General features: G+C 38.3%; 1 protein-coding gene across 1 annotated transcript in view; it reads left to right on the top strand.

The window, feature by feature from the left end:
* The window catches only part of PFDN1 (prefoldin subunit 1), a 71,388-nt gene that overhangs the window by 33,172 nt on the left and 12,582 nt on the right, over positions 1-25,634 (top strand). Inside the window, exon 3 of the mRNA XM_030319603.1 lies at positions 3,843-3,927. Coding sequence (XP_030175463.1) covers positions 3,843-3,927 — 85 coding nt within the window. The remainder of the gene's footprint in view (positions 1-3,842; positions 3,928-25,634) is intronic.

The following is a 25,634-nucleotide window of genomic DNA, read 5'->3' as shown; positions in this document are numbered from 1 at the left end:
TTTTCTAGAGAGTTTTTCCAGAAATCCAAATGTTTCTTGGGGTTCTTTCCAGGCTTCATTGGATTTATGTTTGGCTTTTTAAAATTTTTACTTTTTACTAATTATTGTTAATGTTTTATTTTTTATTTTTTTTAAGTTTATTTATTTTGAGAGAGAGAAAGAGCACAAGCAGGGATGCGGCAGAGAGAGAAGAGGCAGAGAATCCCCAGCAGGCTCTGTACTGTTAGCACCGGGCCTGACAACAGGGCTTGAGCTCTCACATCGTGAGGTTATGACCTGAGCTGAAATCAGAAGACAGACACTTAACTGACTGAGCCACCCAGGCGCCCCTAATTTTTTTCTATATTTTAATAATTAAAAAAAATTTTTAGAGTGAGTCAGGGAGAGGGGCAGATGGGGGAAAGAGAGAGAGAGAGAGAGAGAGAAAGAGAGAGAGAGAGAAAGAGAATCTCAAGCAAGCTCCATACTCACTGTGGAGCCCGATGGTGGGGCTGGGGCTCAATCCCATGGCCCTGGGCTGATGACCTAATCTATTATCAACAGTTGGATGTTCAATTGGCTGAGCCACCCACACGCTCCATGTATTTGTTAAATACATGGTATTTAAATACCATTTTTAATTTTAATAACATTTTTGGTATTTTTTAAAAATCAAGGACTCAACCAAGTTTTCCTTAAGTTTTTGTTTGTTTTAATTTTACAATGTAACGACTCATTGAGGTAACACATTTGAGTTTACTCAATACTCCTCGTTTAGAACTTTCATGGCTGAGATGTCCTTAGGCTTAATAGTAAATTGGCCAGCTTCTGTGACATCTTTCTGGTCTTTGAAGTTGGCACAGTCCATTATAGCTACCTAAGGGGTGTGTGGCCATGGAAAAACATGTTTTTGTTGATGTGTTCTCGCTTTCTAGTAACTTTATTTTCTGCTCAAGGGATTTAGTATCTGTTCAGATACTTTATTTTTAAAGGCCACATAAGTAGTGACTTGATCTCTAATCTTAGCTTTGAAAATTTCCCAGACACTAATAAAGGTAATGTCTATGACCTATTATTTGAGGATACCACTCACTGAACAGCAATCAGTGCTATTTAAAAATGTATATTTTATTCTGAAAATCATTTTCATGGTAAAAGGCTGTTAGTAAAATTGTGCATGAAATGACATAATTTTGTGACTTTTGGGCCTAGATTTATAATACTTTTTACATGGTGTCACCGAGAGCTAATACAGTTGTAAAACACTTTGCTCTTCAAATACTGTACTAAATAATTAGTACTGAGAAGAAATATTCTATAAATCATAGTCTCATCAGAAACAGCACACCTGTCTTTTGGACTAATAGTAATATTTTGGACACAAAGGATTATATAGTAATCCTTGTTTTACGTAGAAGTGGGCTGTCTTTGCAGTGATTATGAGTAAGAGTTTTATAAAGGATTAAGTTACTAAAGACCAGGATAATCAGTTAAATTATCTGGACTGTCCACATCAGGACATTAACAAGGTTAATTATTAGTGGAATGAAAGAGAAATTTACCAGATTGTATTATATATGCCAAGATGTATTCACTCATAAAGAAGAGGTGGAGGGAAGCAGTTTTCCCCCAGGTGTGGAAAAAACGCTGGAGGACAAAGCTGGAGTTGCCATTTTTGGTCTGTTTTTACTTGTTTTATATTTATAATAATAGATTGTCTTGGTAAAAACCTACCCTGGACACAGTGGTGGTTTTGTTGTTTTTTGAGGTTGGTAGAGAAAACTGCATATTGCTGCCTTGATATGTTGTCTCTTTGTTAAAAGCAGATGTACAGATCAGTGAAACAGGGTAGAGAACCCAGAAGTAAACTCATGCATATATGGTCAATTAATTTATGGTGAAGGAGGGAAGAATATACATTAAGGAAAGGAGGGTCATTTTCAATAAATGATATTGGGAAAACTGAGCTGTAATCGCACATCATATACAAAAATTAACTTAAAATGGGTTAAAAACTTCATTGTAAGACTTGAAACCAATAAAACTCCTAGAAGAAAACATAGTAAGCACCTAGTATCGTCTTCGTGATTTTTGTGGGGGCGGGGGGCAGGGTGTGCGGGAGCAGTGTCGAACTCCAAAGGCAGGTGTAATAAAAGCAAAAATAAATGGTTGGGGTTACATTAAACTAAAAAGGTTCTGTACAACAAAGGAATCCAACATAATGAAAAAGTAATTTACTGAATGGGAGGAGAAATTTGCAAATCATCTGTTTGACAAGGGGTTTATATCCAAAATATATAAAGAACTTCTGTTAACTCAATAACAACAACAAAAAAACCAAACAATCCACTTAAAAAATGGGCAGAGCACCTGAATAGACATTTTTCCAAAGAAGACATCCAGATGGCCAACAGACATATTAAAACACACACACACACACACACACACACACACACACACACACACACTAGAATAGTACTCAGCCATGAAAACGAATGAAATATTGGCATTTATGACAACATGGGTGCACCTAGAGGGTATTATGCTAAGTGAAATAAGTCAGATAGAGAAGGACAAATACCAAATAATTTCACTATGAGTGGAGTCTGAAAAACAGAACAAAGAAACAAAACCCAGACTCATAGATGCAGAGAATCTGGGTGGGGGGAGGGGGGGAGTGTAGAAACTGCCTGGGGGGACAAAATTGGTGAAGGGGATTGAGAGGTACAAATATAAAATATAGGTACAAATATAAAATAGGGAATTGAGAGGTACAAATATAAAATAACTAAGTCTTGGTTGTATAATGTACAGCATGGGGAATACAATGAGAGGTAACTAGATTTATTGTGGTAATCAGTTTGTAGTATATACAAATATTGAATCACTGTGTTGTACACATGAGATTAATAGAATATTGCTTGTCAATTATACTTTAATAAAAACAACAAAAAGAAATGATGTTCTTTGTTGTTAAACTCTAAGTTTCATGCAAAGAGAAGAAACCATCTGCTTATTAAATGTGATCTTTCATTGAAATCTGTTACAGCCTAGTTGGGCCTTGGTTTGAGTTGAAAGGAAATAATTCATTTCACTTTTTTGAGTCTACAAAATAGTTTATTCTTCCTTTCCCTACAGCAAGAATTATGAACATAAGTGTACAAAACAGATTCAATGCTAATTTTTAAAGCTTCCCCATATTTCCATTCTCATTAGTTATAAATAATGTGCTTGATTGTAAAATGGAAAAAGTTGAAATTTTCCACTTGTGCCTTTTGAGCTGTTTTCAGAGGTATTATACACTCTGGAAATAATAATAAAAGATACTAGGCTTTATACAGTGCTTTTTGTTTGAGGAACTCATATAAACACTAATGCATTGATCCTAACACAGTACTTGATTGTGACTTTAAAAGGTCATGAGTTACTGCTGTTACAAAAAAGTTAAAAAAGATTGGAAGGGGAGCTCCAATATACAAATACTAAATATCTAGAGAAAAGTTGATACAGACAATTGAAAAAATAAAATTATAGGGGATTTTTATTATTTAACTTTTCTCTTAGCCTGTGATAGATTTTTATCCCTTTTAATTTTTTAAATTTGTTTATGAATCTTGCTTAAAGCCTGATTCCCTTCTTAGACAAGAAAGCAGAATTTTCTTTTAAACTTTAGTCTTTCTCAGCCAAGAAGGCTTAAACCTGTGGTGGTTTCCCAAGTATGTCACATGAGCATAGCAGTGTATTTTATTGGTCCTTGAATTAGGAGATCATCCTTTTCATTTTCTTCGTTTAGTATTTGTGGTATGTAGCTGTTGATTTTGATTATAGTGGTCATGTGGCTTGTCAACTTTTTTGTTTCGCAGGTTTATTCTTCAGTCCAAGGAGGTAATTCACAATCAACTGTTAGAGAAACAGAAAATAGCAGAAGAAAAAATTAAAGAATTGGAAGTAAGTTTTGAGTCCATATTGACAGTAGTAAATTTTAAGAAAAAAAATAATTACCTCAACTTTGTCATGTTAAATGAAAATGTATGCCTGCCGTTGTTTTCATTTTTTCGAATTGTGTTAGAGCAGTGAAGCGGTCATGGCAGTGTGTAAGACCTCCACCCCCACCTCCCCCCCCACCCCCCCCAGCGCCCCATGAAAGAAAGGAAAGGAAGACAGAAAAATGGTTTGTTGCAACTGTAGAGACTTTTGAAGAAGATGGGATGCTTTTAATATGAATGTATTTTCTCCATTGCCTTTGAATGAACATGTCTGTTAAAAACAAAGTAAGACACACGGTGTATATTTAAACATCACATATTGTGGTAGATAGGCATGAGAGTAGGTAATGATAATAGTATTTAAAAGATCTCGACATAGGTCTTTTTTATATATTGTAATTCCTTTAATATAGATTAGGTATAACTATCTGAATGATGGTGCTGCAGTGAGGAAAATGAGTTGTTTTTTTTTTTTGTTTTAGCTAGGGAAAAAGATGATGGGTAAGAGTAACTTATTACATTTTTGGGAAATTGAATTTTACTACATTTTCTGTATACATTAAAACCTTTGATGAGATACTCTTCTTGGGATTGAGTGGAAGGTCCATCCTGTATATAGTAAAAGTTGGCCTGGGCAAGAGACTGGTTATTATTTCTTTGGGGCCAAGATTTCCTGAAATGGGGATGGTTACAATGACTTCATAGGTCACTTTATCTAATTTGTGTGAGTACTATTTGAGGCAGTATTTCAGAATCTGACTCAGCTCTCTGTGGAATTGGTGAGACACCCCTTGTAGCTTCCCGGGGATTTCTTAGGGGAACCAATTTGGCATGGCCTGAGTGAGTGTGTAGTGTCTTAGGTTACTTAGGTTTATTTTTGTTTAACTACTGATCATAATTTAAACAAACTTGATAATTTGTAGCTTAGAAAGTGTATTGAAAAAATAATAAATAAGCATGTAAACAAATAAGGACAAAAAAATCCTTATCCTTTAGTAACCAGGTTGTTATCATGTCCAATTTGTCATTTTTGTTAGCCCAGCTGTTCTAGATTGAATTTTATATCTTCTGTTTTCAAACAAAATAACTTTAAAAACTCCAATTAAAACTATTTCATGCTAGATAACCAAAAATCTGTTTTTGTAGCATTAGGTAAATATATCTAAAAATGATCCTGGTGAATAAGTAGCCAGATAGAAAGTAATGTGTATATAATTCTCTTTTTATGAAAACACAAAAAATAAGATCTGTATATGAATGGCAAAAATGATGTCAGTATATACATGAAATTAACACTGGTTCCCCTAAGGAAATTAATTTAGATGGGTATGGGCATGAAATTATTTTTTCTTATAATCTTTGTGTTGGATAAATTTTAACACGTATGTGTTAACTTTTTTTTTTTTAATATTTATTTTTGAGAGAGTGCATGAGCAGGGGAGAGGCAGAGAGAGAGGGGGACAGAGGCCAAAGTGGGCTCTGTGCTGACAGCAGAAAGCCTGATGCGAGGTTGAACTCACAGACCATGAGATGATGACTTCAGGTGAAGTCGAAAGCTTAACCAACTGAGCCACCCAGGCATCCCTGTGTTAACTTTTGTAATTAAAAAGAATATTAAAGGTAAAATTGCCACAGATGATGATTTTAGCATACTGTTCAGTTTTGAAGAGTATTAAGAAATTTTTTTCCCCAAAGTTACCTTTTTTGGAGTTTCTCATTACTGGTAGAGTGTCCTGACAAGTGTCAGGTAACGGAACTAGAATAGCTGGCTCGTTGGTACCCATTTGAAATGCTAATTACAGCTAGGAAAAACTAGTGGGGTTAAACTCTAGGTTCTTCCCTAGAACATTATATTGTGTCTTTTTTCTTTTTAATTTTTTATTTTACATGCTTTTTATATTATAAAAGCATTATTAAGTGTACTATAAAAGAAAAAAGGTCAAAAAATAAAACATGATTAAATGAAAATACTACTTTCCCCTCTAGCCAACACACCTGCAGATGTCACCCCTGGAGTTTCATGGGTATCATTCCAAACTTTATTTTATAAACCCATTCATACACACATGTATATACTTTTTAAAAATAGAGAGGTATTATGCTGTATATACTGTTTTTCATCATTTTACAATTTATCTTTCCACCTGTAGTTTATATTTCCCACCTTCTTGTTTTCCACTTCTCTTAACCATTGTAGGTTCCTTATTACCTCAGCATTTAATTATTGCATGATCCCTACCTCTACATTTAGTATGCTTTCCAATACTGCTCTAATTTGTATTTTTAATAGTATCATCTACTACACACTCTGTTCTCTCCCCTGAAGCAATGCTGTATTTTGCACTGCCATACTTGCATAGTTTTGTTACTTCAGCCTGAAACGAATGCATATACATGTGCCCACATGTGCACTAATGCACACATACATTGTTTTTTTTGTTTTGTTTTTAATTTTCTTTCTTTATTTTAGACAGAAGGAGAACGAGTGAGCATGAGCTGGGGAGAGGGGCAGAGGGAGAGAGAGAGAATCTTAAACAGGTTCCACGCTCAGCAAGGAGCCTGTCACAGGGCTCAATCCCATGACCCTGGGATCATGACCTGAGCTGAAATCAGGAGTTGGATGCTCAATAGCCTGAGCCATCCAGATGCCCCAACACATACATTGTTGTTAATTGTAATGTTCAAATTCTCTGTGTTTCTTACTGATTTTTTTTTTCCTGATTATTCAGTTAATTATTGAGAGATGTCAAATCTCCCTCTATGGTGATACTTCCCAATTTCTCTTTAGTCTTTCAGTTTAGTGGACATTGGTGTTTAGAGACCACTGTCTGGGTATTATAAGTGCTCATTATTACTGTATACATAGTTCAGAGGATAGGTTTAATTTTGCTTTATATATGAAGGAATTTCCCAGGTCTTTTAAAGTATTCCACTGACTCTGGCTTCCATTGTTGCTGTTGAGAAGTCATCTGTCAGCTTAGTTGTTGTTTCTTTTTTTTTTTTTTTTTCCACTGGTTCCTTTTAATATTCTCTTTGTCTTCATGCTTTGTAGTTTCTTTGGGATATGTTTAGGTGTGGGGTTAGTCTTTTTATTTATTTTTTTAAGTTTATTTATTTTGAGGCAGGGGGTTGGGGGATGGGGAGAGAGAGAATCCCAAGCAGACTCCATACTGTTGTCACAGAGCCCAGTGCGGGGCTCGATCTCTCAAACTGTGAGATCATTACCTGAGCCGAAATCAGGAGTCAGACTCTTAACTGACAGAGCCTCCCAGGCGCCACTCCCCCACCTTTTAATTTTTTTTCTTAATCCTACTTGGCTTAAGTTGGGTTTCCTGAATCTGAGGATTAAGATCCTTTATCAATTCCGGAAAATTCTTAGTATTTCTGAAAATTACTTCTTTTCCTGTTTTCTCTATTAGGTGGTATTTCTTTCTGGAATTTTTCCCCCTACTTTTAAACTAGAATGACCTTTGTAAAACGTTAGAAAATGTGGTTCTGTTACTTTTCTGTGTAAAGCCCATCATTGTTCTTAGGATAAAGTTCACACTTGTTAACATACTTTCAAGGCTTTTTTGTGAAAGGACTCCTGTTTATTTCTATTATCTCCCTCATTTCCTTTGCCTTTTCTTACACTGTATACTCCACCCATTCAGGAATATTCTGTTTTTAGAACTTGCTGTGCTTTCTTTGTTTCTACTTTCTTTGCAAAAACTTGTTGACTCCTCTGGGGAGCTTTCTCCTACTGCAGTTATTACCAGTTCTATATATTAGTTTTTAAGATCTTAGCTTAGGGCTCCTTATCCAAAGAATCATTTTCTGATTCCTCAGTCTTAAATTAAGTCCTTTTTCCTTGTTCTCCCTAATGATTTCATTAGTTTCATAGCATAGAGTGGTAATTTGGACATATAAGCTATTGCCAGCTGAAGTACTTACAAATAGGGTTTCCTATTACTTGGAAAGCTTGCTATAGATTCAGAGCACTAAGTAGTTCTTCCTAAGGAGTAGCTGTTGCTTCTCCTTTCAGATTGACAGTGTTTTTTTCTGGGCCCTAGCATTTCTTGTCAGTTCAACCTGTTTTGTCTTAATCCTATGTACTTATCATCATCATTAAATTTTTGCCCTAAAATACCTTACTATATAGTTGGGGAGGCACAGTTTATACATAAGTCAGCATATAAAGGCCAGGCTGTTTCCATTAAGCATGTTTTCATCTTAGAAGGAGTAAGACTGTTTTGTGTCTGGGTGTGTAGTTTGAGTTTTTGACCAAAGCTCTTAAATTGGTCGAATTTGTATGTCTCCTCACTCTCTGCCAGCAATGTATACAGATGACACTGTGGATAACCCTTTTTAATTATATAGGTACTTGTCTGATTCATCTTCTCTCCTATGAGAACCCATTTTCATTAGTATTTTCTAGACTCCTTTTCATCCATGTCTGTTCTTACTGTTTACGTTTACCTTCTGCAGATTTTCTCCTTCTGTCTTTATTTATGAGTTGAAAGCTTACTTAGAATTTGTTTGGCTCTTGATAAACTCTCTTATGCTGTGCTACATTGTCAAGCAGTTTAGTGGGCTCACTTGCTGAGCCTTTCCTTTTATGCAGCAGAGGTAGGAGTACTATAACCCTGCCCTCATGTTCCTTCGATAGGGCGTTCTCTTTACTTACTGGAAGGGTAAAGGAAATTACTATCTTTTTGGGAAGATAGTTTTATTGTCTTTTTCTTCTTAAAACTCCATGTTTACAAGTTAATACCCACATGGTGCGCCATTCTTCTGGCTGTAATTGTTTTACTGGGATTGATTGGAAAATATTTTCATAACAGACTCATAATATGATAATCTTGCATGGATTTTTAGTTTTTCTTTGTATAGATGATAGATCAGGGTCTTGGAGGAATAATCACCAATTTATCCTGATGGTGATTAGTATAGACCAGTGAAGCTGATTCTATTTAAGAGAAAACATAAAATGGTGGCGTTAGTATGATAGAGTAACCATGTTATTTATGTCTATTTAAAAAAATTTTTTTGATAATAACTTTTTCAAGAAGATGGCCGAGGGGCACCTGGGTGGTTCAGTCAGTTGAGCATTGAACTCTTGATTTCAGCTCAGGTTATGATCCCAGGGTTGTGGGATTGAGCCCCACGTGGGGCTCCGTGCTGAGCATGGAACCAGCTTAAAATTTCTCTCACTCCCCTTACCCTCTCCTCCTTCCTGCTCACACTCTTTCTCTGTCAAATACAATGGTGATTAGTATAGTGTATGTTGTTAGGAAAGTACAAAAGCATAATTAAAACATTTTTATTTTAGGGAGCGATCATGTGAGTGGGGAAGAGGGGCAGAGGGAGAGAGAGAGCGAGAGAACGAGAGAGTGAGAGAGCATCACACAGGCTCCACGCCCAGCACAGACCTCTGTCCCACGATTCTGGGATCAAGACCCAAGCCGAAATCGAGAGTCAGATACTCAACCAACTGAGTTACCCAGGCACCTAATGGTATAATTTTTAAAAAAAATGTCTATTTATTTATTTTGAAAGAGAGAGAGTGAGCAGGGGAGGGGCAGAGAGAAAGAGAGAGATAACCCCAAGCAGGCTCTGCACTGTCATTATGGAGCCTGATGTGGGGCTTGATCTCATGAACCGTGAGATCATTACCTAAGCAGAAATCAAGAGTCTTAACCAGCCGAGCCACCCCAGGTACCCCAATGGCCTAATTTTTTAAATAACATAAATATAATTAGAGTTTGGAATGATGACTCTGAGTCTTCTCTGTCATTGTAAAAATAATTTTCTTTTTGAAATGTATAGCATTTCTATGATGGGGAAATAGTCTTCAAATTTTTGAGAAAATCCACTTTTAGTTAAAGTTGAGTTGAAACCTTATTGATAGATTGAGGTGATTTCTTCTAAAGAGTGAAAAATACATCCTATGTTTTTACTCACTTTTTTTGGAGGTAAGAGGGAATAATTTTGTAGACTTTTTTTGCAGTTGGAAAAATTTGGATTCAGCTTTCAGATGATCTGGAGCTCAGTTTCTGCCCTCTTGTCTTTTGAATCTCAAGGATTTGGAATCCTTGAGATGAGTGCAAGCTTTCAGTGGTGTATTTGAGCACATTTTGGCCACCATTCTCCTAGATTCGCTTCTCTGTTCCAGGTGGGGGGCAGTTATTGCTTGAGCCTCATCTGCATTCAGTCTGAAGTCTCCATTACATATTTTAGGCACATGTGTATACAGGGTGACCACTTCCTTTCCTTTATCTTTGACATGGTTACCACCCCTTCCACTACCCTGGTTAGCTCAGCAGTGACAGAATAAAAACAAGAATAAGGAAACCCAGGACATTCTGGCCTGTATGATGCCACTTCTGACACAGAATGTTACAATCTCAGGGTTGTGAAATAGCTTTGCAGCTCATGCTATAAGTAAGATCTACGAAACTGTAAAAGTTCTGACTCTTCCACAAAAATGACAATTTTGGTCAGATAGTGGTTCCTGAAATAAGTAAGAAGAATAGCGGCAAGGTTACTGGTAGGAGGTGCCTGTGACACTCTGCAGTTGGCTGAGTTTTTGAGACTCTGATGAGGGAATGTTTTGGAGGAGTTCCCATGATTGAGGAGGTTTTACTCTGCCTGTTGAAGGTCATTTTTTCCATAGCATGGGTGGTAACTGGTAGGCATTTGGCTGGATGTCCAGGTTTTGCCCTAAGTACTTTTCATTTTTGAGTTGGTACAATTTGTGGATATGATGGGAGCCCCTCTTTGGGGGTGAGGTCAAATGGACACTGTTATATGATGGACACTGATTATTATCTGTATTTTTAGTGGAGAGAGAAGGGCAGGTGAGAGCAGAGCCAGTGATGGAATGTTTGTTTTATTCATCATACAAGAATTATACTCAGTGCTGGCATAACTTAAAATTTAGAATCCATTAAGAAATTAGCATTTTTTTGGTAGTGAAATACAGCATTTACAGAAATATACATTAAAATACATACAGCTTTATAATTATGAAATGAACACTTGTAACAGTCACGTAGGCCAAGAAATAAAAAATTGGCATGCACCAGAGGCTCCCCCATTCTTCTCCCCCCTGCAAGTCACAAGGCCATCCCTGCCCCCTTCCTTAACTGCTACCATAACTTTTGTGATAATTGTTTCTTTTTAAAGTTTTTATTTAAATTCCAATTAGTTAACACACAGTGTACTGCTAGTTTTAGGTGGGGCGCCTGGGTGGCTCAGTCGGTTGGGTGTCCGACTTCAACTCAGGTCATGATCTCATGGTCTGAGGGTTCGAGCCCTGCGTCGGGCTCTGTGCTGACAGCTCAGAGCCTGGAGCCTGCTTCGGATTCTGTATCTCTCTCTCTCTCTGCCCCTCCCCGGCTCAAGCTCTGTCTCTGTCTCTCTCAAAACTAAATAAACATTAACAAAAATTTAAAAATACTAGTTTTAGGTATACAATATAGTGATTCAACACTTCTATACATCACAGGTGCACACCAACAAGTGCACTCCTTAGTTCGCATCAGCTCTTTAACCCATCTCCCCTTCCACTTCCCTTCTGGTAACTATCAGTTTGTTCTCTGTAGGTAAGAGTGTTTCTTGGTTTGCCTCTCTCGTTTTTTTTCTTCTGTGTGTTTGTTTCTTAAATTCCACATAGGAGTGAAATCACGTGGTATGTCTTTCTCTGCCTGACTTATTTCACTCAGCATAATACTCTCTAGTTACATACATGTCATTGGAAATGACAAAATTTCATTCGTCTTTCTGGCTGAGTAATATTCCATTGTATATACACAACATCTTCATTATCCATTCATCAATTGATGGATACTTGGGCTCTTTCCATAATTTGGCTTTTGTAGATAAAACCGCTATAAAAATTGAGATGTGGGGCACCTGGGTGGCTTGGTCAGTTGAGCGTCCAGCTTTGGCTCAGGTCATGATCTCATGATTTGTAGGGTCGAGACCCTCCTCATGCTCGCTACTGTCAGCTGTCCCCTCTCTCTCTGTCCCTCCCCAGCTTGTGTGCGTGCGTGCGCGCGCACGCACTCTCCTTCTCTCTCAAAAATAAAACATTAAAAAAAGTATTGAGGTGCATGTACCCCTTTGAATTAGTATTATTGTATTCTTTGGGTAAATACCTAGTAGTGCAGTTGCTGGGTCATAGTGTAGTTCTATTTTTAACTTTGAGGAACCTCCATATAGTTTTCCCTCGTGGCTGTGCCAGGTTGCATTCCCACCAACAGTGCATGAAGGATTCTTTTTCTCAACATTCTCGCCAACACTTGCCGTTTCTTGTGTTGTTGATTTTAGCCATTCTGACAGGTGTGAGGTGTTCTCTCATTATAGTTTTGATTGATATTTACCTGATAAGTGATATTGAGCCTCTTTTAATGTGTCTGTTGGCTGTCTCTGTCTTTGGGAAAATGTCTGTTCATGTCTTCTGCCTGTTTTTTAATTGGATTGTTCATTTTTTCAGTATTGAGATTTACAAGTTCTTTATTTTGGATATTAACCCTCTCTCAGATATGTCATTTGCAAATATCTTTCCCCCATTCTGTAGGCTGCCTTTTGTTGATTGTTTCCTTTGCTGTGCAGAAACTGTTTACTTTTTATTTTTTTAACTTTTGTTTCCCTTGCCTCAAGAGACCTAGATATCTGGAAAGAATTTACCGTGGCTGATGTCAAAGAAGTTAGTGCCTTTTTTTTTCTTCTGGGAGTTTTATGGGTTCAGGTCTCACATTTAGGTCTTTCACCCATTTTGAATTTATTTCAGTGTATGGTGTGAGAAAGTGGTCCAGTTTCATTCTTTTGCATGTAGCTGTCTAGTTTTTCCAACGCCATTTGTTGAAGAGACAGTCTTTTTCCCATTAGATATTCTTTCTTGCTTTTTTGAAGACTATTTGATCATATAATAGTGGATTCATTTCTGGGTTTTCTATTCTGTTCCATTGATCTGCATGTCTGTTTTTGTGTCAGTACCATACTGTCTTGGTCACTACAGCTTGAAGTCTGGAATTGTGATACCTCTAGCTTTGCAGCTTTGCCCTTTTTTCCCCTCCCCCTCTCCCTCCCCTTCCCTTCCCCTTCCCTCCCCTTCCCTCCCCTCCCCCCCCCCTTCCCCCCCCCCCCTCCCCCTTTCCCCTTCCCCCTTTCCCCTTCCCCCTTTCCTTGTTTTTTTTTTATTTTTTTTTTATTTTTTTGTTTTTTTCAACTTTTTTTTTTAATTTTTATTTTTGGGACAGAGAGAGACAGAGCATGAACGGGGGAGGGGCAGAGAGAGAGGGAGACACAGCATCGGAAACAGGCTCCAGGCTCCGAGCCATCAGCCCAGAGCCTGACGCGGGGCTCGAACTCACAGAGTGCGAGATCGTGACCTGGCTGAAGTCGGACGCTTAACCGACTGCGCCACCCAGGCGCCCCTCCTTTCCTTGTTTTGAGAGAGAGAGAATCCCAAGCAGGCTCTGCACTGATAGTGTGGAGCTTGACATGGGGCTCAAACTCATGAATTGTGAGATCATGGCCTGAGCTGAAGTCAGACACTTAACCCACTGAGCCACCCAGGAGCCCCTTTGCTTTTCTTTTTCAAGATTGCTTTGACTGTTTGGGGTCTTTTGTGGTTCCACAAAAATTTTAGAATTGTTTGTTCCAGCTCTGTGTAAAATGTTGTTGGTATTTTGATAGGAATATATGAATGCATAGATTGCTTTGGGTAGTATTGGCATTTTAACAATATTTGTTCTTCCAATCCATGAGCGTGGAATGTCTTTCTATTTCTTTGCTTCATCATCAATTTCTTTCATCATTGTTTCATAGCTTCTGGAGTACAGGTCTTTTACCTGTTTGATTAGGTTTATTCTTAGGTATCTTCCTGATTTTGGTGTAATTGTATTCTTTCTTTTTCTTTCTTTTTTTTAAAATGTTAATTTATTTATTTTGAGAGAGAGAAGAGAACACACACGAGTGAGTGGGGGAGGCACAGAGAGAGAGACTGTGTGTGGGGGGTGGTGAGAATCCCAAGCAGGCTCTGTGCTGTCAGTGCCAAATGAGACACGGTGCTTGATTTCACGACTGTGAGATCATGACCTGAGCCAAAATCAAGAGTCAGACCCTCACCTGACTGAGTCACCCAGGTGCCCCTTTTTCTTTCTTTCTTTTATTTTTAGATACATTTTTACTACCTATGTATACATCCCCCAAGCAGTATAATTTACTCTTATTCATTTTTGAACTTCATATGAAAAAAATCACCATATACATATTTTGCCTTTTGCTCAACATTGTATTTGTGAAGTGCATCCATGTTGCTCAAGATTGTGACTTGTTGATTTTCATTGCTATGTGGTATTCCATTTTGTAGAAGTAACACAATTTATCTTTGTAGACAGTCCATTTTTATTCTTACCAAGTCAAGTTCTCATAGAGTGTTTATACAGTTTATCTTGTAGCCTTTTGCTGAAGGGAGCTCTTTTTCAGAGTCCTCTCTCACTCTGACCCAGGAGACTTTGAGTCCTGAAGAGAAGTATAAAATGTTTCTACTGGGGGCGCCTGGGTGGCTTAGTTGATAAAGCATCCGACTTTAGCTCAGGTCATGATCTCATGGTTCATGAGTTCAAGCCCCACATCAGGCTCTATGCTGACAGCTCAGAGCTTGGAGCCTGCTTTGGATTCTTTGTCTCCCTCTCTCTCTCTGCCCTGACCCCACTCACACTCACTCACTCTCTCTCTCTCTCTCTCAAAAACAAATAAATGTTAAAAAAATTTAAAAAAAATGTTTCTACTGTAAAAATTAGCTTGATGGTGTCTTATACCTTCTGTAGTAGCTAGGTCACTAGACACCTCTGAGTGGCTTTTTTTTTTTTTTTAATTAAAAAAATAATTACTAGTTTGTAAACTCATCTCATTTCTATGTTTTGACTTGGGAAGTCTTGAGTGAAGTTTCACTTACTGTCCAATACTTTGGGATTTCAGATATGAATACTTATCTCTTTATAGAGTTCATTTGCATTCTCAACATTTATAAAAATGGATGTTTGTTTTAAAATAGTTTTTAGTTATTTAAGACTTAAATCTTAAAGAGCCTGATGGTTGGAAGCCCTAGAGTTTATAGTGAGCTATATGAATATATATATATATATATATATATATATATATATATATATATATATTCTCTATGTCCTGTTGTCTTAGAGCTTAATGGAGCTGCATAATCTTCCTCTTTGGCATTTAGAGAAGAGTAGGCATGCGTCTGGAAAAGTAGGCATGCTCTTTTTGTGGTTGAGTATTCTTTATTGGTTATTAGAAATATTTTCAGTGCCTTGGTCAATGTGTATGTGTTACGTTCCAAGTGTTAATATTTACCCAGCTGTAAACTGTGATACATTTCACTTCCTTATGAGAAATATTTCAGCTCACGGGTGCCTACTTGGCTCAGTTGGTATAACATGTGACTCTTGATTTTGGGGTTGTAAATTTGAGCCCCGCATTGGGAGTAGAGTTTACTTAAAAAGCATTTCAGCTCTGGTGAGAACTTAAATGTGAACAATTCAAATAGATATGCCCTTTTAACTAGACAGTCTTTCTTATTTGTGAAATATATATCACAAATATTTTACACATATACCCCTTTGGTTTGATCTGTTCACTGATAACGTGTGTCTTCATTTTATGAATGAGATAAAAGGATTTGCGTTCCGTTTAGCCTTGAGTTTAGCTTTTTGCATCTTGATTCTGTTCATCGTTTCTGCTAGGATACATTCCCAGAGTGCCTTGATTTCCTCGGAATTTTTGTCTGTACCCACACCAGACTATCCCTTTGAATGCTTCAGAGGATTGTTGACCTCAGGCTTTGCTGCTTTATTTTTTATATCGTCTACCTTTTCTCTGTGCCTGACCATAAATATTTGTCTTTATCCTCTTCCCTCCCATACCTGAGAGTTCCTGCAGTCACTTTCAGCCTGCCTAGAGAATGATTTCTTTTGATGATGTAGACTTTGAATTTTCTTTCATGTTATTGCATACCTCCCTCCTCTTGTATCTAGATGGTAAGGGGAAGTTAATCAGTATACTTTTTTTTTTTGCCTCACATTCTGATTCTGGTCAGTTATTACAGCACAGGTCTTCTCTAAACTGAAGTAACAGATACTGGACAGAGGAAGTGAGTTGTTCGATACTCAGTGTGGACAGGCCACACCTGTATTAATGAGCACTCTGCATGTCAGTTCGAAAGAACAAGATCCACACTGATACTTGAACCATAAATTGAGATCTCCGAGTCTACTAGGTTTACAACAGAGCATTCATTACCCCAGATTCTTAATTTAAATACCTTCTGTTGAGTGAGGAGTTCTGGATTCTAGCCCTTGCTGTACTTTTTTTTTTTTTAATTTAGTTTATTTGAGAGAGAGAATAGCTTGTGTGTTCACACCCGTGGGGGAGGGGCAGAGAGAGCACAGAGCCTGACCTGGGGTTTGATCCCACAAATTGTGAGATCATGACCTGAGCTGAAATTGAGAGTCGTAGGTTCAACTGACTGAGCCATCCAGGCACCCCTAGCCCTTGCTGTACTCTAGGCTTCAGTTTCCTTATCTGTAAAACGTGTTGGATTAGACGATATCTGTGATCACTTCTATTAAGTTTATCATTATAACATTGGTGTTTTTCTGAATTGACACTTTAGGAGCAAAAACACCCCCTTAAAATGAAAAGATGGAAGGAGGGAAAACAAAACAAACACCAGTTTCCTTTCATGTCCAGATTTAATTTATAAAGTTAATTGGAATCCTTTTCTTTGAAGCTAAAATAAAAGTAGTTGTGTGCCTACAGCTTTGCCAGTTAAAGTGTAATACAAGGTAACAGCATCTCTTTTGATATCTTTATAGTAGTTTCTTAAATTACTGAAGTCACAAATGTGAATGTGATGGCTTAAGGTAGTTTATATTAGGCATTACACATTTTAGAGATACTTTTGGATGGAGTTGAATTAATTCTACAAACATAAAATAACATACCCAGGAAGACATCATTTTATTCATTTGTAGTATTTTTTTTTTATCCTATACTGTCTTAGAAAATACATGCTACTTAGAATAGTGGCAAAAAATGTTCAGAAAATGTTCTTAAATTATTAAATTCCTGAATGTTCATGGACATTTTATCTTACTAAATATTAAAAAAATGTATTTATATGAATTTTAATCTGATGCAGATAGTTACACTGCTTAGGACATTATTTTTTATTTTTTTTTTTTAAAGGTGTTGTTTTTAAGTAATCTCTATACCCATCGTGGGGCTTGAACTCACAAGATCAGGAATCCCATACTCTACTAATTGAGCTAGCCAGGTGCCCCAGGACTTTACCTTTTTATTTTTTCATTTTTCAGAGATTTTTCACCACATTATTTCATTTATAAATAAGGTGTTACGGGTGGTGCTTTCTTCCTAATTTTGATTAATTAGAGAATTTCTCCCACTTCACCTTGTTCTACTTGCAAACATGTCCTTCACCTGTCACCAGCATAATAAAAATATTTGAATTCCTTCATTATTCATGAAACCATTTTTTGGGTACATAATTACCTGGTGAGGGAATTCTTCCAAAATGGACACAGATGCATTTTACCCCTAACTTGTGTAAAATGACTTACTTCACTTTATTCTGCTTTTGTTTTTAAGAAAACATACGTGAGGGTGGAACAGTCCTCTAGATCAGGAAGCATTATCAGTTTCCACTGATGTTTTCTACACAGTCTGTTTTTATATGAGAGTCTAAAAGCTCAAACTCTGGATGATGCTATAAAGACATGGAAAATTATTCTTTCTTAGGGTTGGAGGAAGTGGTGACTAGTGTTTTTTTGCTGGTAGTATCTGATAATCCCCCCTCCCTTTAGCTATTCTAGGCATGTTTAGTTGTCAGGCGTTGTCAGACTAAATTGCTAAAAATAACAAATAGGGGGAGGCTGTTCTAAGGCCAGCTTTTGCCACTGTCTGTAATCTGTTTAATTTAGTTCCTAGGGAGAAAGGGCAAAAGGAACATGGTGCCATTCTCACTGAATGGATTTTTTGTTTAAAGTGCTGACAAGAACATTGTTTGAGCTCTCCCTTTCCCAAGCCCTATAGGGCTCACGCACCCACATCCATTTACAGTGCAGACCAGAGCTGGGGGGCTCAAAGAGCATGTTCTGATCAGTGGTTATGCTAGAGATTAACTAGGTGATTGTGGTCTTTTGCTAGTCTTTTAAATGTGACTTTTGACAGTGGAAATATGCAGTCAGTGTGTGAGAGAAGGTAAGAGGGAGAGAATGGTGATTACAAATGGGGGAGTTAGTGTGAGAATAAAGAAATCTTTCTGTTGAGTACTTTTCCCTAACGCACTGTTTAGAGAGTCAGGTTGTTTGATGAAATTAACCACACATTTGACTCCAGTATACCTGTATGCAATTTTAACCCACAGTGCCAGCATAAAGCTGTACTTGGATTTGGCTTTGACCTCTCTGTGCCTTCACTTCTTTCTAATATTTCTATTATAGAAATATTTATTTCTGTAGAAATATTTCTGTAGAAATAAATATTTCTATAATAGAAGTAACGGTCTATAAAGTAGAGATAGCAGTCTAGTACTTGTTTGTAAAACTATTGATTATAAAGGGATGGTTTAAATGCCTTTCCTATCTCCTGCTGTGTATTCACCAGTGGTGGAGTATATGAAAACTAGGGCAGATTTTCAGTTATATTGCTGGTATTCTACAGTTTGTGTAACCCACCTGAGGGATTATTGATTTTTTATATTCTTAAGTTGCTTACTTACTTTTGTATCTGAAGTCCTATCCAACATCCCTTCCTTTGTGCAATTTTTTTTTGCGGGGGTGGGGGGGACAGTAGGGGCAGGTGGTTTGAACCTGACCACTTCAAACACCAAAGAGAGAAATGGATTGCTTTTATTAGAGATTCTTTTGCTGGGGGGAATGTCTTGGGAAAGTTTGTATTAATGAAGATCCTCATGTTTGTTTACCTAAAGATTTGGGATTTGTGCACTTGGCTACTACAGGCTTTGGGAATGCTTGCTTATGTATGTATGTATGTATGTATGTATGTATGTTCATTTTCCGAGAGTGTGAGTGGGGGAGGGGTGGGGGGGGGGACCAAGGATCTGAAGTGGGCTCTGTGCCGACAGCAGTGAGCCCGATGTGGGGCTCAAACTCACGAACAGTGAGGTCATGAACTGAGCCAAAGTCAGACACACCCAGGCGCCCAGGGGCATGCTTACTTTTAGACATTTCTTAAGTCACCAACCTGCCATACTCCCTAATTTAGTGAATTCATGATTTTAACTGAACTAAAGGTTCTCAAATACATAATGTAGAACACAGTCTTAATGACTATCTGTGCTATATATATGATTAAGTCTTGTGATTCATGTGGAGTGACATAACTGGCAGTGCTTTAAATCTTTACAAGTAGCACAAAACAGGTGTAATTTGTAGTTGAGTTTAATCAGCTCTTGAAATTTGTAAAGAAAAACTTCACTTTCTGCTCAGAACTGGGCTTTCTTTGGAGTTCATATTCAAAGGCTTTATTCATGCATTCTCTCTGCTGTCTTTAGATAGGTGGCGATAAAAAACATGAGAAAGAAGGAGCTTCTGATTGTACAGTTGAAGCCTTAAACTAGTTCAAATTTCAAACAAAACTCTAAAGTATCAATTGAATAAACTTTTGTTTTTTATTTTTTTAAAGTTTATTCATTTTGAGAGAGAGAGAGCATGAGCAGGGTAGGAGCAGAGAGAATTCCAAGCAGGCTCTGCACTGTCAGTGTGGAGCCTGCTGTGGGACTCAAACCCACGAACTGCAAGATGTGACCTGAGCTGAAACCAAGAGTCGGATGCTTAACCCACTGAGCCAATCAGGCACCCCACAACTGACTAAATTTTAAACTTAGATGCTTTTCATATCAGAGGTTGAGCTGATTTAAAACTGATTCCTTTGGGAGGAGTAAGCAATTCCTGGATTTGTAAGGCTTTGGCCAGTCGTAGTTGTTAGGTCAGAAGAAGTATATGCATATTTTAAAACAAGGATTATTAAGTTGTTGCTGAGTATCTTGATTATACATGGTACTTTGGGGTATGTCTAACTGTGGAGGCTTTTTGTTCTTTCATACATTAAGGGACACAGTCTCTTGTACTTAATATATGCCTTGCACTGTTAAATGCAACGAAGACAAAATTAGCAAAGACCCTGATGAGCATGGAGCTTATATTTTGGAGAAAGGGAGGGAGCAACAGATAACAAACAGTATAATTTATAAATGCTAAACAGAAAAATAACATGGAGTCAGGAGACGGAGAATGATGGGAGTGTATAAGCTATTTTATATAGTGTTGATTGGGAAGGTTTTACTTATAAGGTGATACTTGAGCAGAAGCCTGAAGGGAGTGAGAGAGCACAAGCTATGTGTACATCTGGGAAAGAGGCTTTCAAGCAGAGGGGCCAGAAGGTATAAAAACCCGAAGGTGAGGTTGTAATTGATGAGTTGGAAGAATAGCACAGAGGCCAGTTCATTTGGAGCTGAGTGAGGTAGAGAATATTAGAAGAAATCAGGGAGTGGTTGAGAAGTAGATTACATAGGACTTGCAGGCCATATTAAAGGTTTTGGATTATGCTCTGGAACTGGGAGTTTTGGGTGGTTTTGAACAGATGAATGACATGATCTGATTCATACCGCTTTTCATTTTTGTTTGTTTCTTGAGAGTGCATGAACCGGGGAGGGCCAGAGAGAGAAGGAGAGAGAGAATCTCAGGGTTCCATGCCCTGTGCGGGGCTCATTCTCACAACTGTGAGATGATGATGACCTGAGCCAAAATCAAGAGTTGGGTGCTTAATCATTTGAGACACCCAGGCACCCCTTGATTCATATTTTAAAAGGACCAGACTGGGTGCTATATTGAAAATAGAGTATAGGGGGCAAGGGTGGAAGCAAGAAGATCTGTTAAGAGGCTGTTGAATTATCCAGGGGAGAGATTGATGGTGGCTTGGACCAGGGTGCAGTGCTAGAGGAGGTGGTCAGACTGAATATATTTTAAGGTAGTGCCAAAGACAATTGGGTGTAGGGATGGAAGAGAGGACTGAAGTTTTGGACCCTCCTTCCTCCCCATGTATCACTCATTCTCCTCTTGGAGAGATCTGGAAAGGGTTCATGGGAGAGGGGTCATTTCACCTGGGCCTTGAAGGTCAGTTAGAATTTTGCTTGATGTAGGGCTGGGGCACAGGAGAGAGCATTTCAGATAAAGGAAATCATGGGAACGAAAGTCTGGGAGTGGAGTGGTAAAGGAGGTTGGAGTGAGAAATGAGACTGGAGAGGTTTAAGAGAAAAGTGTTAAGGCTAAAATGAATGAAATCTGCATTGTTTCTGCTCACTTTGTGTAAGTACTACTTGTTCTGGGCAAGTAGTTATTCCCAGTGCCAGTGCTCTTCATTTAGTGTGGTTTCCACACAACATTCCATGTGTGCTGGGCTCCACAGAGATTGCATATGTTTATGGGAACAGATGTGCTATTGGTAGTTCATTGGTCATTGTTTCCTAGTTGAGCTTCAAGTTTCAAAAGTAATTTTATTATTTTTTAAATCTCCCTAATGTTTATTTTTGAGAGAGAGTGTGAGCGGGGGAGGGACAGAGAGGGAGGGGGACACAGAATCTGAAGCAGGCTCCAGGCTCTGAGCTGTCAGCATAGAGCCTGACGCAGGGCTTGAACCCACGGGCCATGAGATCATGACCTGAGCTGAAGTCAGACACCCACCTGACTGAGCCACCCAGGCGTCCCTCAGAAGTAATTTTAAAAGCAAATTGAAAGTTTGGTTTGTGATACGCAGGTAGAGATAATGAATAGATGAATATATGAATCTGGAACTCTCGGCTAGTGAAATATAATTTGAATTATCTATTATAGGTGGCATTTAAAGTTACCGAGCTGGATTAGGTCAACTAAGGAGAAGAGGTAGCTAGAGAAAGAATGAGTTTCATGGACTGAGCCCGAGGGCACTGCACCAGGATGTAAAGCTCTTACCAGAGGTGTAGACAGTGTGTAGTGTGAGTCCAAAGAACTAAGTGAACGCCCACATGGGCAAGCCCATGCTGAGACAAGGAGACTGTTCAGACCCTTGGTTTTGTGGTGGCAGCAGGAGCTGTCAACTCAGTTAGACTTGAGTTGCAAATGCTTTTTGGCCTTCTCTTACTAGTACTGACCTTGGAGCTGGGCAAGCCTGGTCTGCTGAGGGAAGCAGGTTCGTTACTTGGGGAGGGTTTGCAAAAGGTAGAGGCTGACGTCAGATTAGGCTTAGAGCTGAGCCCTCTGTCCATAGGCCTATACTGCAGGGAGTGGTTGAACACAGTTCATTTAGAGCACAGGAGATAAGAAACCCTGCTATGTTGAGTAATATTTGAGGGAGGTGGGTACTTAACATGAGTGAAAGCAAACATGCCTACTAATTTTGAACTAGTTTTGAAGTTTCCTAGTAACTAGTACCTTCCTTATTCCCCATACACACTCTCATATATGCACACACACAAATTTGTGCACTTTCCTACCCTCTTTCAGGATATACTAAGAAAAACTTGAACCTTGAGAATATTTTGTTTTAGTTCATCTCAAGATTCTTAGCAAGTGGTAGGTACTTTTTTTTCTTTGCTCGGATACGTGTAGCATAATGCCTTGGCATAATAATTAAGGGTATGAACTCTGAAATCAGATGAGTATGAATTTGAACTTCAGCTCTGCCACTCACCACATTGGGTAAATTAGCTTCTATAAGCCTAAATATGCTCTTCTATAAAATAGCAACAGTGGTGTTGATGGAGAGGAACAATAAATAATCCCTTTATTATCTGCCTAAGTTTGGAACCAACTGAAGTTAGGCAGATTGTGTACCTTTTGCAAGCAGGCAGATGCTGGTAGAGCAAAAGAAGCTAAGCAACATTGCCTTTGCCCAAACATGCCAATCAGAAAAACCACTAGTGTTACATGCACCCCAATGTGTACAGCAGCACGATCAACAATAGCCAAAGTATGGAAAGAGCCCAAATGTCCATCGATGGAAGAATGGATAAAGAAGATGTGGTAAATAAATACATACAATGGAGTATTACTCAGCAATCAAAAAGAATGAATTCTTGCCATTTGCAACTACGTGCATGGAACTACAGGGTGTGATGCTAAGTGAAATTAGTCAGAGAAAGACAACTATCAAATGACTTCACTCATATGAGGACTTCAAGACACAGAACAGATGAACACAAGGGAATGGAAGCAAAAGTAAAAAATATAAATATAAAAATGTAAAAATGGGACAAAACACGAGACTCTTAAATATGGAGAACAAACAGAGTTACTGGAGGGGTTGTGGGAGGGGGGATGGGTTAAATGCCTAAGGGGCGTTAAGGAATCTACTCCTGAAATCATTGTTGCACTATATGCTAACTAATTTGGATGTAAGTTAAAACAAATTATAAAAGAAAAAGAAAAACCATTAGTTTTCCTGAGGGTAGATAGAGAGGCTACCACTATAGCTGACAAATACTGGAGGTTAGGAGGATAAGCATTTCTCCCTTAAAAAACACCTACTTTTTTTTTTTTTGTAATCTCTGTACCCAGCATGAGACTTGAACTCATGACCCTGAGATCGGGAGTCACATGTTTGACCCACTGTGCCAGCCAAGCACCCTCCAACCCCCGCCAAATACCTACCTTTTAACATAATACTTGTAAATCACTGGACACTGCCTGTACACAGCAAATAATAAATACAAGATTTGTTGTTTGCATATGTTGGATGCTCAGTAGCTGCTTATCAATTGAGCATATTGCCACCAAATGCTTATAAGATAAAGGTTTTTTTTTAATTTGGAAAATAATAAAGACATACAAATGTACAAAGCTAACTTAACAAACACCTGTGTACTCACTACCCAGAACGAACAAATGTTCATTGTAATACTAATGAAATTGAAATCTCCTTTGTAACTTCCCTTCCAACCCCACCTCAACTTTATTCGTATTCACCGGAAGCAACTACTATCAGGTTTTTGGTGTGTTCTCTTTCCATCCCATGTTTTATGGCATCTTGTAGTTAACAAGTGACATCATATTGTTGCTATCTCTCAGTAACCTTTTTTTTTTTTTTTTGAGCTCTCCCCACATTAATATGTAGTTCACTTATTTAAACTGCTGTAGGGTATTTATAATAACAAATAACTTTCTGTATTATATGCAAAAACCCATGGTCTATAACTTAAGTATATACCCTGAAAGTGTGGCCAAAGGGCCCAGGGACTTCTTCCATGTATAGCGTAAATACAGCCATTGGTAGGGTTAGTTGATGGGCTCAAGAATGCAAGTACCAGCAGGTTAGTGATGTCTGCTGCCCTTATTTTCTAATGGCCATGGATTCTCTGGTGAAGCCATCTCATAAATTTCATGGCCTCTGCCCATGTTTTAGAAATGGAGATCAGGGGCGCCTGGGTGGCTCAGTCAGTTGAGTGTTTGGCTCTTGATTTTGGCTCAGGTCATTATCTCGTAGTTTGTGGGACTGAGCCCCATGTTGGGCTCTGTGGTGACAGCATGGAGCCTGCCTAGGATTCTCTCTCTCCGCTCTCTCTGCCCCTCCTGTGCTCATGTGCCCATATGCATGCACTCTTCTCTCTCTTAAAATAAGTAAACATTAAAGAAAAGAAGATAAGAGAAAAGAAAAGAAAAAAGAAAAGAAATGGAGATCAGATATCCTGCACAGAGCCAGAACCAGAACTGGTCAGGGAAAGAGAGGAAGATGAGTGGGAACGCAGGATTCCAGATTTTAGATTCCACCCACAGTATTATTCATTTGTGCTCTGAAAAAAATGGGGGTTCCTGTATCATAATTGGATATTCCTAGTAGCTGGGCCTTCTAATATCAGTGGTTCTTTTCTTAGGAAAAAACCCCCAAACCCCAACTCTTCGAGCTAAAAGATTGTAAGTGGCTTCTTAGTGACCTAGCATCTGGAAATTGAAGAAAGGGAAAAATGAAAATCACTCCTTAAATCATGTTTGCAAAGAGAAGTGTGCCAAGTGCTCTTTTATTATTCTAGTGTCATTATGAACTTAATTGGTGTTATGTCAGCTACTTACATCAGAGCTAACAGCATATTAAACTCCATTCTGTTTGTACCAGTTCCATGGTAACTTGGGTGTGTGTGGAGTTGGGACAAGTGGCAGCTGTGACGTCTGGTCTGTAGAGTAATTCCATCATGGTATGAGCTCCTGGATCACCCCGGATGGAGAAGTATCACTGGGTGGTGTGAGCTAACCTCTCCGTGCCCTTCAGAACACTCCGAGCAATGGGAGCAAAGATCCTGGGTTGCTTGTCTGATCTAGGGGTATAGCTTAGAGTTCAATAACAGTAATTCCTTGGTGATACTGAGAGGTATAACTATTAGTTTCCCTTTTCTCTTTCTTAATGAAAAGAAAGCCAGTTTTTTGGAAAAGCTTTATAAATAGTTCTTTGATACTGGAGTGTATTTGTAGTTCTCCAGTTCTGCCCTCTGCTGACCTATACAAATCAGCAAAGGAGGAGTCTCTGAGTCATTAATCTGTGCTTACGGTGGCTTTGAGCTCTTGCTTGTTTTCACTGTCTCCTGTTCCTTTTATG

Source organism: Lynx canadensis, chromosome A1, assembly GCF_007474595.2.
Source record: "Lynx canadensis isolate LIC74 chromosome A1, mLynCan4.pri.v2, whole genome shotgun sequence".
In the NCBI taxonomy this organism is placed as follows: Eukaryota; Metazoa; Chordata; class Mammalia; order Carnivora; family Felidae; genus Lynx; species Lynx canadensis.
The sequence above is the reverse complement of the archived record's forward strand: the minus strand, read 5'-3'. Positions and strand labels throughout refer to the sequence as shown.